The 14,852-nt window shown below is 42.1% G+C and overlaps 2 protein-coding genes across 6 annotated transcripts in view; one reads left to right on the forward strand and one right to left on the reverse strand.

The window, feature by feature from the left end:
• Itp (ion transport peptide) overlaps positions 1-14,372 on the forward strand; it is a 42,997-nt gene extending 28,625 nt beyond the window's left edge. For 3 of the 5 annotated variants that reach the window (XR_011718540.1, XR_011718539.1, XR_011718541.1), the window contains exons 2-4: positions 6,573-6,964; positions 8,645-9,430; positions 10,436-14,372. Coding sequence is in view for 2 of the 5 variants with exons in the window: in XM_071709346.1 (XP_071565447.1) it covers positions 6,573-6,964; positions 8,645-8,765 (513 nt within the window). In the remaining 3 variants the exon portion in view is untranslated. The remainder of the gene's footprint in view (positions 1-6,572; positions 6,965-8,644; positions 9,431-10,435) is intronic. The other 2 variants (XM_071709346.1, XM_071709347.1) reach the window with 2 other exon arrangements.
• Positions 1-14,852, reverse strand: part of LOC139774244 (peroxisomal leader peptide-processing protease-like) — a 61,883-nt gene that overhangs the window by 46,240 nt on the left and 791 nt on the right. The gene's annotated exons all lie outside the window — the stretch shown is intronic.

Raw genomic sequence — 14,852 nt, forward strand, 5'->3', positions numbered from 1 at the left:
GCTGGTGCGCGCGTGCGGCACACGCGTGTGTGCGTCAGCGGTGAATTCGAGCGGCGTATCACGGCGCGCTTTCTTTCGCCGATTTGCGTGCATCGCGGATTGCAGGTACAAACGAAGTCCGTTATATTAGGTAATCGAGAAAGTTCATTTCGTGATGCCATTTGCATTTGCAATTTTGATAGATTATTTTGCAACGCTGATAGTTAATTCCTAAGCGAAACGAGCTGGTGGAAAGAATACGAAGTTGAACGCACGATAAATGATTATTGTATTCATGGCCGTTAAATTTCCACAATAATTACGCAGTGATTACTGGAATAAGCGTATCTTTTATAAATGACAGTTCATATCAATCAGCATTTTCTTAAAACGCAATGATTCTGCGCTAAAACTCCGTAACGTACCTACAGGCCGGCGGGCATTATTATTTTATCAAACGACTCCAAATGTGATTAAAAATGAGCAGATTATTATGCCGCAAAAATGCATCTTCGCGCGCGCGCGCGCGCGCGGATAAACTTCCTCGACTCGGTTTTCGATGCGTAAATTTCGTATCCCAATGACAGGCTTTTCGAGAGATATCTCCGACGGTTATCTCCCGACTCTGGAATAATTCCGCCGGCCGTGCCCACCGTGCCGCGAGTCATTACTGTACAACGATGTACGAGCGCGCGGGTCCACCGTGGGACACACGGTGTACGCCGGCTACATAGTACCCCATCGTGTGTATATTCGTGCGCGCGTCCATACGTATCACAAACGAGGCGATCGTGCGGGCGCACACGCTCTCACGGGGGCCTTACCGCGGGGCGAGGGGCCCCCTCGCGAGAGCCTGTCCGGCAACTCCTCACGGGATTGAGTCATCCGGCACGAGAAAAGGACCACCTGGCGAGGAGAGCTATATATCTAACGATACCGCCGCGCGGCTCTTCGGGCTTCCCCTCTCTTCTCTCTCTCTCTCCCTCACGTTGTCCTTCTCTCGGGGGTCCAATCGGGCCCTCGGGTCCCCCGCTCGTTGCCCTCGACGAGAGCGTGTAGGACACGCGGACGCTCTCCGTCTTCTCCCCCGAGGGGACCCCGAGAACGCGTTTCGGTAATTGCACGCGTTTCGCCGCTTCTTCTTATCCTCCTTACCGCGGTGGGTTTTTTGCGGAAGGCCCCACCGGCGTGTACGGTGACTTTTTAAAGTCGCCGCTCTTTTCGGCGTACGCTGTTTATCCCGCTTTTATGTTCCTCCCGAGGTAATGACGGGCCCGCATGGTACACGCGTATATACCTCTACCTGAGGCATCACCGATCCTCTTAATGTCATCGCGATGACGAGAAGGCCGCGCGGGGCGCAGGTCGTTGACACTAGCCGCAGCGATCGGGGATCGAGATTAGATTCGGCGCGACTGTTCCGGATTTTTGGGCCCGACGCGGTACAAAGGGACCTGTCCACCCTCGAAAATCATCTTTCGCATTCAACCGAACGGATTTTCTAAAGAGATTTCCCGGACAAAGAATGGCATTCTCAAGGGTTTGTCTGCGAAGAAATTAGGAGCCGTGAAAATTCCACGTCGCGATTTATTGTATATATGACGTACACTAATTGGACATTGTCGTGCAGTGAGGAAACAGAACTATTTTTTAAAAATATATACACAGTTGTGTGTGCATTAGACTTTTAATATATTCGATAAAAAAAATCTCAATTTATAGTCAACTGGCAGATTTTTAATGCAACTCTCAAGTTCTCGCGCTACGTTTCGAGGACAGCGCGATCGTAGCTGGACACCCTATATACTATGCGCAAACGAGCCGCCGCGGGGCAGAGTGCCGAAGCGAGCGTGTGGCTTTTTGCCAAAGAAGTCTCGCAGATTGCACACCTGTGCGTGGTCGAGCTGAGGAAAGACCTCACCTATCGAGCAACTGGTCTCCATTGACTTTTTTTTCCCCTCGCGCACCCCTCGGCACGCTTTCGTGCTCTTTCCTCTTTTTTTTCCTCTTTCCGTGCCCGTGTCCGCCTCGCCGTGCCACCCTCTGCGTATTTTACCTTCCTTTATATACGACATACGCATAAGATGCATACGTTGTGCGTCATAATCAGATCTGAAATCTGAAATGGCATCTATAAAATGGACGGACTTTTAGAATAAGAATTTGCAATACCGAGAATACAATCTTCCCTGAGTTTTAGATTATTCCACAAAATTTTATATATATAATATATAATTGTATTTTCGAATTTTATTTTTATTATTAATTTAAACATACTAAAAAGATATGGGGCAACTGTCGCAGAACAATTAACCTAATCATGTTTACAAAAATCAGTATTAGATAAAACAAGAAATTTCGAAAAGGATTACTGATGATACTACTGATGATGATATCAAAATTTATCTTTCACTAGTATTTTATGTGAATAAAAGGATGATTGATTTTTATTTTATTATCTGACATTTTGATTTGGTTTTGCATCATCATGCGATATTGCGATATGGAACGACTATTAATTCTCATTCGGATTATACGCATAATCTCTATACGGGGAGCGGAATACGTATGACTTGCACTGACCCGATCTCTGTGTTACGCCCACAGGCCGTTCGGTCTAAATATAGCGACGATTTTTCGCGAGAGACGCAATCGAGACGTTGCTATATCGACGCGACGCAATAATTCCGCGAGCCTTTTGCGAAACACATTTCTACGCTTTACGCGATCACAATTAATTTCGGTCGTCTCGAGAAAATAAAAAATAATGCTCTTCGTAAACCGGTGTACACTTCAGTAATGATTAGATTATCTCAAAAGTTAATTAATTCAAAAACTTAATTACAGTTTGCTTACAAAAACTGTAAATACGAGTAACTGAAATTATGTGTATAAGTGTTATAAAATTAGATAGAAGATTAATAGAAAGATCACACACACACACACATAAGTTTTTATGTAAAGTTTTCGTCAAAACTTCGAACTTCTAATGCAAATTCTGGCCAAACGCCTAAAGAACGTTGCTGCTTTTCGGACGAACACGTCAGTTAAGGGATTTCGATTTACTTTATTAGCCGCTAACCGATTCTGCCCTCTAAATTACGATGAGGACGTTGCAACGCGTTATCGTGCGGCGATATCTTCGCGTACGCGCGCTGGTTAAAAAGCACCATTACTTACACGTCGGGATCCTTACGGAACGGCTGGTTCTTACGCTGTCCGCCGGTGCAAAATATAATGTAATCTGCCTGTAAGTAAGTCGAATGTTTCGCCTCGTGAGATCGGGGGCCCAACCCGGACCCCTGTGCACACGCTGTACCGTTTTTTTTAAGCCGGCTCAATTACCGTCCCGCGGCCCGGCGGTATCAGAGGCGAGAGCGACGGTTCGCGGCGCATATATCGGTGCACTTTATGCCCCTGTGTGGTCCGGTTGTCAATGCACCGGGAAATTTAAGATAAGAGACCCCACGGGTTTAAATCCGGACGGGGGGGAGGGGGGACGGGGGCGTCCGCCGCCATTACCGGAATCGGGGCCAAGCAGAGAGTTAAGTCTCCATACCTTAAAATGTACCGGTGCAACTGGTTCTAATTTATGATGTCTTTACGCGCCCCCGTATGTCGGACTCCCAGATTTTCTCACACACGTTATCCCGAAGACGAGATAAGGATAACCGAGAAGACTTATGAATGCGACGGGTGTTTATGGATCCTTTCTTTCCTCCTTCATTAAAGAAGAAAAATCCGCCAATTTAGAGAGTACACGTTAAATATCTTGCTCGGATGTGTTAATTGAGTAAAATTTATCACCTGGGATATTTTGAATTGTGCCGTTCAATTGACAATTTGTAACTCAACGTTTAATACGTAAATTAACGTAACGAAACTCCGATTCTGTAAATACGAAAAACATTGTATCTATATCCATTAAGATTCAGTTTGAAATACGTAACCTATGTGAAATATTTATTTTTTCTCACTACCTCATACGCACCCTAAGAAATTGGAGATCATATTTTAAGAGATACTGTACGGAATGCAATTAAATTAATTAAACAGAAATACTGTGCGCACACTCGTGACATGTATTTACTTTCACCTTATCCAGGACGCCTGGCAATTCTAGTTAAGCTATTGCTATTACGCGATGGTTGTAGAGACTGACAGCGGATTTGAGTCCAACGAAATCAATTATGTAGCAACGAGGGGGCTTTAGAGACGAAGAGACTCTTGCTCTCTTTGATACGACGCCGCTGATCGCGGTTCACACCGGACACGTTCTGAGAAAGTCGATCCTCGAGGAGAAACGAGACAGATCTCGGAACATGTCCATTCTTTTCTGCAGAGACAAGCGCTTGCCTCTGGAAATCCGTACGAGAGTAAAGGGAGAGAGAGAGAGAGAGAGAGAGAAAGGGGAGGTGGGAGGTCAGAAAACGGAAGAGAGTGAGAGGAGAGTCTTAACGATCTCAGGATACGGGCGACTTTGGGGGCAAATTATCGGCCTGCGGCCAATTACCAGATGGAGGCGCCGATATATAGAGGAGAGCGGTTGCCGGAGAGTTCCGAGAATCGTCCTGGCGGCTAAAAATAAGATCCCACCCGGGAGCGGTGATTATGTTCCGAAAAAAGAAGAACCGGGCGAAACGCTCGCTCTCGTGTGTGCAGGTGGCGGGTGGGATGAGAGAGGTGGGACGAGCCGCGGATGTTACGATGATACGGACGAGGAGGGAAAAAGAGAGGCGCAGGAGAAGGGAGGAGGCGAAAAGAAAGAGAGTGAGAAAGGAGGGGTCCTCCCCCCCCCTCCCCTCGTGGTGGATCATGCGCTGGGGCCTCAGTTAATGAAGTTGTCGGTTGAGGACGTTTACAGGTAGAGCCTACCTGCGTGTGGTCCATTCACAGCGACTGCTGCAGGACTGGTTAAGAGTTGCTTTACATCTCAGCCTGTGTGTATGTGTGTGCAGGTTGGGCCGGCCGGCCGGCCAGTCAATCGGAGGAGAAGGAGGAAGAAGAGAGGAAGAGGAGAGCGAGAAGGTGACGGGGTATATTGGTATACCCGAACGCGCTCGCGTATGTCCGTCGTTACATATACGGTCGTGCCGACGACGTGGAATCGCGAAGTCGAACCTCCGGTTTCTCTCTCTCTCTCGAGAGAGTCGTATTTTTAAAGATCTCACTTTGAAAGGTACTTTTCGATCAAGTGTGTCGGTTTGGTCTAGTCGAGAAAAATATAATTGAAAAATATATAGGAAAGGAATAGAGAAGAATTCCTTGAAAAGGCTATATAAATACCCTAAAGAGCACGCGCGGTGGACTAAACCGCTCGACAATTTATTACCTCCTTTCCAAAAGATGAATAGATCAGCGAAAATAGATATTGATCTTAATGAAATAAAGTCGGCGCTTTTAGTTGCGGCCTCCTTTCCAAAGGATGAATGGATCTAAAATCGGGCCCCCTGGCGTTTGTGGGGTCCGATTTTAGATCCATTCATCCTTTGGAAAGGAGGCCGCAACTAAAAGCGCCGACTTTATTTCATTATATCAATATCTATTTTCGCTGCGAACGCATCTATCGTCAAAAAGAATCGGAAATGACGAGACTATATGCATTCTTGGTGCTATATATGCATTCTTGGTATGCGAATCGCGAGAAAATAATTCCAACCGCGCGAAAGGTATTTAGGATACACTTGTAATAGCGTGTGAATATTTCTCATGCTTTCGTTGCCACGTCATCATCGTGTCAATTTAATTTCGTCGCTTATCGCATCTTCTAGTCTAATCTTTTATCAGCGAAAATATGAATTAACTTTTAATTAGTCGCGTTCATTAACTTCAATTAACTTTAATAAGTTTATAACAACCTCATCCATCTGAAAAGTAATGTATGAAAAATGTGTTAATTCAATCAACATTATATATACGGTACGACAATATTTTTTTCTTTTAATAATAGCTGCACAAATTAAATGCTATCATCTGGGGATTAATAAAAAAATAATCGCTCGAATATGGTATTACTCGTGATAAAACGTTACCGGCTAATATTGATCATACCTACAATTTAAACTGTCGGATATTAATTGTGCCTGATTCTGTATAATAAATATAACTCTATCAATAGTGATGAGTCATGTAAGCGTAAATATATAAAAATCTATATGACGTTAAACGAATGGAACGTACATTTTTCCCATTAGATCTATCAATCATCCAAATAATCCGGATACAGGTGTATAGAAGCAAATAACGCGGTCTCTATAAATATGGAATTATTGGTAGCTGGCGCCAATAAGCAAGTTGTAATTGACGTGGAAACCTCTTTCTGCTATATCTTAGTCAGTAGCTAGTAACACATGTTGATTCGTAACGAGTATAAAATACTTTAATCTAAATAGAGGTAACATTTTTATCAAGTTATCAAGTTAACGAGTAAGAACATTTGTATTCCATTTTTGCAAAAGATACAATCTTATCAAATCTATAATAAAAAATTCTTCGAACGTGACATGTGACATATCATTTTTAAATATCGCATTTAGAAAAAAAAGAAGACTTTAATCTATAATGACTTTGATTTATACGATTTTCTTTTGCAGATGATGCATCAGCAGCAGACTACCCAATCATCATCCAACGACGATTTCGCGATGTATCCATCGGCCGCGTATCATTCCTCGTGTTCGACGCTACTGTCGTCAACGTCGACGTCGACGTCGACGTCGTCGACGTCGTCGTCGTCGTCCGCGAGATCGTCCTGTTCCTTGCTGGTGTCCGTCCTCACGTGGTCGTTGACGCTTCTGTTGATCTCGTCCTGCATCGGGCTGGGCGCGGACGCCGCCACCCTTAGCGGCCATCCCCTGGGCAAAAGGTCGTTCTTCGACATCCAGTGCAAGGGCGTGTACGACAAGAGCATCTTCGCCCGTCTGGACCGCATCTGCGAGGACTGCTACAACCTCTTCCGGGAACCGCAATTGCACATGCTTTGCAAGTACGTTTAATTATCCGCAATGACTAGATACTTTCGCGGATCGACGGTCGGCAGTCGGAGACCGCGCGGGTGCTGCTGCTGTTATTCCGTTGTTACGTAGCGATTTGGAACGTCAATAGAAGTTGAGATATTCGCAATTCGTTTGCGATGACGCGATTGATAGAAACACGATGATTTACATAAGGAGGAATTTTGTGAGCTATCAGTTAGATGCAATGAATATTTTCAATCTGTTTGAAATTAATTGGGGCGGATGAATGAGGCTAGATGATAATTTCAGTTTGAGGTTTCTACTCGCGAGAAATAAACTCCTAAGATATTCTAATCAAATTTCGTGTCTTGACTTTATACTAAAGAAACACTTGATACAATATTCATATGGATATGCTTCAAAAACTTTGTTTATATTTTTACTATTATTTTACTTATCACATTTAATAATATATGTTAGTAGTGACAATCATTGTCTAATCTTCAAATATGGAATTATTTTATTTAAAATATTTAGAGCAATTTATTTTTCGAAATTTATTAATAATTTCCATGTCCAATTTTTTTTGTGATTAACTCGTAAGCTCGATTTGAGAATTGGAAACGTATAGGTACTCGGTCTTTTTATCATCAACAAAAGTTCAACGATCTCGAAGAAGTTAGTGAATGCATATTTTACGTTTAATCGAGGGTTTCTGCTGAAACAAATGTGAAGGAAAAAAATTGGATAAAGTCTCCCAGATCGATTTCATCCTATACATAATAATACAAGTCTGATCTCACGAGCTGACTATTTCCGGCAAAAGTCGCGATGGCACTAACCGGAGAAAAATCTTCCGAGTACTGGTGACGAACCGATTTCGCGAACGACTTCCGCCGCGTGATTTCTACCTTGAAAAATGTCGGCGGTGAACAACGGCCAAGGTGGACGCACGGATATGTACCTTTGTGTATACCTTTGCGGTGCACACGTGCTCCGCTCTCGGTACCGCCACACACACACACACATTCATACACGTGCGCGCGTTTGCCATACGTCGGCACGCGTATCGAAATGGAATGAGATTTCTCTTCTATTTATAGCTCGTGCGAGCGAATACCAACGCACATCCGCTGCTACCTGCCGTTTGTGCCGAGCCGCGTTAAGCCGCTTAACGGCCGTCTCAAAAGAGCTATTGTGTGACGAGCGAGCGGGATCAACGTGAAAAAGGGACGGATTGACGGGCTAGAGCTCGAATGCACATAACGGCGCGTAGCGCTAAATTTAGGAAAAATTTGCCGATAAATGAAATGACGAGAAAGGGCGGATGCATCGGTCAACCACCGCTTAAAGAATGTTAGTGGAATAATCAGAAAGGTGCAAGGAAGAGAATTAATAATGAAAATTATGTTAAAGGTATTATTAACACTAAAATTATTATGTGCGAAATTTGTTAAGTTTTCAACGTTGTACAAAATCTTAAAATTCTGAGTCTTAAATTATTTATGTGTGGTCGATGCATCTACCTTACTCGCAAAGAGTTTATTAATCGTATAATAAAACACTCTAATTGTAAAGCAATTATAGGAATGGGTTTATTCTGTGTCTGCGAGGTGTTTTCAGGATTTTCGAGCTACGAGCCACTGTCTACGAATGCAATTTGTGTTAACGTGACGTAATTCATCTAGTTTTTCTTTAACTCTCTGCAGGAAGGAATGTTTCACCACGGACTACTTCAAAGGATGCTTAGACGTTCTGCTGCTAACGGACGAGGTCGGAAAGATCCAAATGTGGATCAAGCAACTCCATGGAGCTGATCCCGGGGTTTAGGTAGCCTTTTCTTTTTAGTTTATGATTTCTCCTTTTACGTGCCCCTTTCTTTTCTCTCCGCTTTTCGCGAATATAAAGAACTAACTGTGTCCGCTTGCTCTCCCCATTATCCTTCCTCGTCTGCTTTCGTCCCGATATACGTCCACCCGTCGGAAACTCCGATTTGTTCACGCAATCTTTGCGTATGTCGAATGTACGTAAACATCTTGTAATATTTGTAATGCTAAGTTCGCAGAAAAAAATCGACGCGTTTTTTCGATTACACGATGCGAGTAATGACGAGCGTATAAATATCGTGATTGCATAATTAAGTGGTCGAGTTGTGCTTCATCATTCGCAGCGGTGTTTGGATCAGAAACCACATGCAAATGCTTCAAAAATTGATAATAAGCGACGATCTAATAACGTAATTAAATAACGTGTTCTTCGATTTAAACGCATTATCGAACGTATATCAATAGTTTGTATAGGAGAGATTGAAGTTGTGAACGAGAATTACATATCGCGGGGTTGACTGAGTTTCTACTTATGCCTTATTTTAATACATTTGTTATTCCCTTTGCCATTTCAATTATATTTTCGTTGCATTTTGACACCATCCCCTGGACGAATATCCACGCGTATTATAGTATCTTCGCCCCGAGATAATGAGTATGAGACATTAGGTAATTTTATGCAAGAGAGAAAAAAAAAAGAAAGAAAGAGATCTTATACTTGCGAGCAATGCTGCAATAGAAAAGAACGAAGTGTTGGAATTGATCGTAATCTAAATTATGAGAAAACCTCGCATCTTTTTCAGAAATTAGCGAGCTCTATTAAAATCTTGGACAATTAATACGAAATATGTCCATTTTGTTATTTGTTTGTAATTTAATTTGACAAAATGCAGCATCGCTGGCAACGTGATATATAGCATCATCTCGTACATTCTGACTTCACATTATCCACTTCGACGTATTTTTTGCCTTTTTTGGGGACAACGATTTTTCGACTGTTTTTGACAGCGAGTTTGCGAACGACTGTTTTTGCAGCAACATTTTGATCAATTTTTGCTCCTCGTCGATGTTTTTGCAGCATCATTTTTTTCAGGACGATTATGAGGTGGCAGATCGACATAGAAATATTTTTTTTTTAGGTGGCGATGTCTGCGATTTTTCGCTGTTTGACATTTTTGAACATTTTTGTGATTTTTTAAAGCGAAATAATTCGCACTCTATCCGTGATATATAAACTCTCGATGTAGAGTGCGAAACAATCGATACCTTCCCACATATATCCCGATGCCTAAGCACTAACAATTATTAACTCACAGACCTGTTTGCTTAAATGTGCGTATCAATAACATTGATACTGCACATAAAATTTTCAAGCATTTGTTCAAAATGCAGCTTGCGAATATTGTAAAAAAATTCTAAAATTGCCTTTCAAAATTTGTAAATAAAGATATGTTAAATATGTACTAAATCTACATCAAAATTACAATAAAAATCGTAAATTAATTTGTGATATTTTATCGTCACGAAAGTTTTTGTCCTATTTATAAATCCATCAGAACAATTGCGAACAGGTCCGATAACGCATCACGCCCGATAACCAAGCTTCAGTGATTACTCGGTATTCATCAGTGGACTAATCGATCTTTCTGTTCCCGATCTTTGTCCCCGCCGCAGGCAAGACTGCTTCAGCACACAATACTTCACGAGCTGCATCCAAGCGCTGCTGCTTGAGGACGAGAAGGAAAGATTGCAGGAGATGGTCGAGTACCTAGGTCGCAAGAAGTAAACGGGACATGGTCGGAGCAACGACGCGCCGCACCACGAAGGAGACACATCACACGGTACACACATTCTCATACACACACGCACACACACACATGCAAACATAAAAACACACGCGCGCATACACGATCACACACGTAAGACCAAGAAGGAGATCGATGCAGAACGCGGTCTCGAAAAGGACTACAAGGAGAACGAAGAGGAGGGCTTCGACGCGTTGATCGTCGTCGTTCCGCGAACTTCGAGGAGTCTGCGGCTTTACAAGATTTAATTTACATCTATAACAAGATATACCATTCTTCACCTGAAGAGAGAACGGACGGGAGAGATGATTCGGATGTCGCGTTGGAGAACGGTGAACGCGCCGACCGAGCCGCGCGTGTCGATCTCCGGATTCCGGACAGCTTCATCCTAAGATTGTCGGATTGCGGATGACCTGGAGAACGATACGGTACTTATAATGTCCATGAGGTTGAGAAAGACTCGCGGAGGAAAATTCGCGATCGCATCTGACACGTGCGATTTGTCTGTCGACTCGAGACGTGATTTCGGTGTCCAAGCCGGTGTAGGTGAGGGATATCGTAAAACGTCGTTCTGTTCTAATATCGGCGAGTACTCGCGGTGCGATGAGAGTACAATTGAGAGAATTCGGAGGGAGACCGGAAGGGAGACCGGCGATCCTCTTCGCGGTGAGTCGCGTCGTTGCTTGACACGATGAAGAATGAAGTTACACAATAATACACTAAATAACGAGCCACGGGGGAGCGAAACGGTACGATTGCGCCATACAAATAAACACACACATACACACACAGCGAATCTCACATCCATACGAATTCTAGTCGATAAAATATCTGCGCTCTCGCGCACCACGCCACTCGTTTTTATTTGATAATTATTAATCGTCATCATTCATCACTATGTAGTAATAACGGTAATCTATATTATTAATATTATATTATTATTCGACTATTTTTACGTCACGATTATATTTTTATTATTATCGCCATCCTTCATCCGTTTGTTGTTTAGTTAACGATTGAGCCTTTAGTCGTTTATGGAGAACGTGCGCGCGACAGGACGAAGAGAATGCCGGTAGTTAGTACATCGCGTAACACAGATATATACATATTAACGTCTTTAAGGCATACGGAAAAACAATTAAAAATAAACGCGGGAATTTGGCGAATATTCGAAAGGAAAGATTTTTTTATTCGGCTAAGTATTTTAAAGCAAATTAAGCAAAATAGATCGAAGGTCCATTGGTCGCTCAGACCAACCGCATTATTATTATTATTATTATTATTATTATTATTATTATTATTAATATTATTATTATTATTATTATTATTAATATTATTATTATATTATGTCATAGTAGAATTATTGTTGTTATTATTGCAATTTATATGACGACGTTTTCGCCGGGATGAACGCACTGGGCGGCACGGTGGAAGAGACGTTGGCAATGTTCAGCGGTATTCAATTACTGCACGCGATTCGAATACGCGCGTGCACGCTGCACGCGTGAAACACTCTCAAAAGCTTCGTCAAAGAGACAGAGACAGGCAGAAAGAGGTCTTCCTGTTATTTAATTTATTTACGAGCGACATCGCGAGCATCGCGATGGAGAGCGTCTTCCCCCGTGCCCGTCCGGCGGCCCGCGGACGAAGTCGCGCACGAAACGCGTAGTATTTATTTATTTTTTCACGTTCTTAAGTTACGTATAAGCGACATGTAGCAAAAGTATTAGCGCGCGTACCTAACCGAGGGAGCGGTGTTCGCGAGCGCGGCGGGGTAGGACGCGCGTCCTCAAAGCCACGTCCAATTGGATGATTGCCCGAGTGTACGATATGCAAAGTAATCCCGGGGGAAAGTCAGCCCGACCAGGGACCACTCCGTCCCTCAATGAAGAAGCCAAGACGAACACAAAAGAACGGCACGGGAAATCGGTCTCGCGGGATACCAATGAACGGGACGAATTTTGAAGCAGCTCGGCTGATGGAATTGTTAAAATTTGAAAGAGTCGGTTTTGTTAACCAACTTCGATTTCAGTCTAACTTGATCGGGTGAATAGACATCGAGTTGGCGATGATATATGAAGTTTATAGCTTTTCAATTTTGTTTTCGAGAGATAGAGAAATTGATCGAACGAAAATTAAGACCAATTAATGAAACCGGCCCTAAAAGTCTGAAGATTCTGGTTCCTCTGGTTGTTTCTTGATTTCGAGGACACGTCCCAAGAAAATCCCGCCGTGCGTCGCGACATCTTATTGCCATTCTAACCGAGAGAATTACGAACCATTCCAAAATCAGTATTGAAATCATTCCGTCTCTGCGATCGTCAGGTACGGTCTTCGAGAACTCGGTCTTCGAAAGGCAAGGCTCAAATTTGTATAACTGCTCCGTCATACATTCCACTTATTTTACATTCATTCGCTTGCATCTGTTTTACACTCATTTGTCGCGAAGGAAAAGGCTGCGTTAACAAATTCGTAATATTTATGTTAAAAGTTTCGGCAGAGAGAAAGATCGAGACGTGTTCATATTATTTTATAGAATAAGCATATGTTATATAAGCAACGTCGCACTTTGCATTATTCGTTTTTTTTTACTTTCCACGGACTTTACGTCATTTGTGTAAGATATCAGATTCACAAGTTTGACTCATGGCCTTCGAAGTGTTTTCCCCGAAGCCGATCTGATACTCGAGCACGCGCGTTTTTCGACGCATTAGAAAATCAGCGTTTTATTTATGTAAAAGCATCGTCCGAATAACGTGCGCAATTGTGTGCAGCAGCGTCGACAGGTGGAACTTTTTAACGTCACAATTGCATCGGTATGTTCGATGAAAAACTGAAAAACTGTATTGCACATGTGAACATGTCGCGCAGAAATACTTGTCCTGCTGTCTCTTCGCAAGAATATTTCTCACAATCTCACGGATATCTTTTCGCGCCTCGGCAGATGTATTCGTATCCATAAATATTGTGTCCAGAGTCGCAAAATAAAAAAATCTCCAAAAGGATAAGATACGCACGAACGCTAGCAATCTTCGCGAGAGCAAACGTCGTCGAAACCGACGAAATAGGCTCGTGGATTTGTTTGCGAAACGATTTAATCCGTCACTTCCCATTTGACACCTGTCGATGCGAATTGCAAGTTGCGATCATGCGCGGGAAAGCACGCGTGCGTGCGTGCGTGCGTGCGTGCGTGTGTGTACGACTGCGGATACGTTTTTCCTTTCAGCGTCTTCTTGTTCTTTCTCTTTTTTTGTAGTTTTTTTTCCTTCCGATATGAATGAACCCGACACGTGACGATATGTGTACAACTTTTACGAGACAACCCGACTTTCGCTGAACAGTTTTTGTTCACGTTTGCAAACGACGGTAACGACACGCGCGTGGGATATTTTTATCTGCGCAGCACGCGAGTGCACAAATACACGCAAAAACAGAGGACGGGTGTAATCCACACGTCCGGAGATACATAGGGGAAATGTGTGTGTGTGTGTATATATCTGTATATATATATGTGTATACACACACACATGCATACTCACAATACATTACAAGCGATTAAATTCGAGAACGAAGATGAGAAAGGGCTGAGGAATCGTATCCTATCCAATTAAAATAAAATTATATTATATATACATATAATATGTAATGTGTATACACCGCATTTCGTATATGCATTTCGTGGATGCGTATGACGCGCGATATTGTATGTATATGGACAGGAGATGTGTACAATGAGTACGATTAACGACACGGATATCCAAGTCTATTCTTGTTTTGCGTGAATAAACGGGTGAATCAAAAGCCAATATTACAGATTTGTTAATTTTACCTTTATGAGATCTCACATTTCTGTCCCTCTTCCCTTCCCCTTTTGTAATTGCGTCAGCACTTTTATTTTTATATTACGTGTATTTAATTTTCATACTATACGTTTATATATCTTTCATTTGTCGAGTCTCTGATGAGTGTATTCAATTTAATAACTAACTCAAAATTTAATTTAATTTATATATATATAACAATTTTTATTTTAGTGATAAATAAAAATTATTTGTATCATGTGATTCAATTAACATAATATATAATTATATACATATATTAAATATAGAATATATAATAATAATAAATTAAATTAAAATTTCATCAAGGATTTAACGGATTAAAACTGAAATGAAATAAAAATCCAATTTCTAACTCGGTTCGTAGCTCCTTCTACTTTCATTTGAATTACATAATAATATATATAATTTTTATAATTTTTATAATTTTTGTCGTTACATTTATAC

This window comes from Temnothorax nylanderi, unplaced genomic scaffold (assembly GCF_030848795.1).
Source record: "Temnothorax nylanderi isolate EJ_2023f unplaced genomic scaffold, tnyl_v1.0 TNYL_tig0076_pilon, whole genome shotgun sequence".
In the NCBI taxonomy this organism is placed as follows: domain Eukaryota; kingdom Metazoa; phylum Arthropoda; class Insecta; order Hymenoptera; family Formicidae; genus Temnothorax; species Temnothorax nylanderi.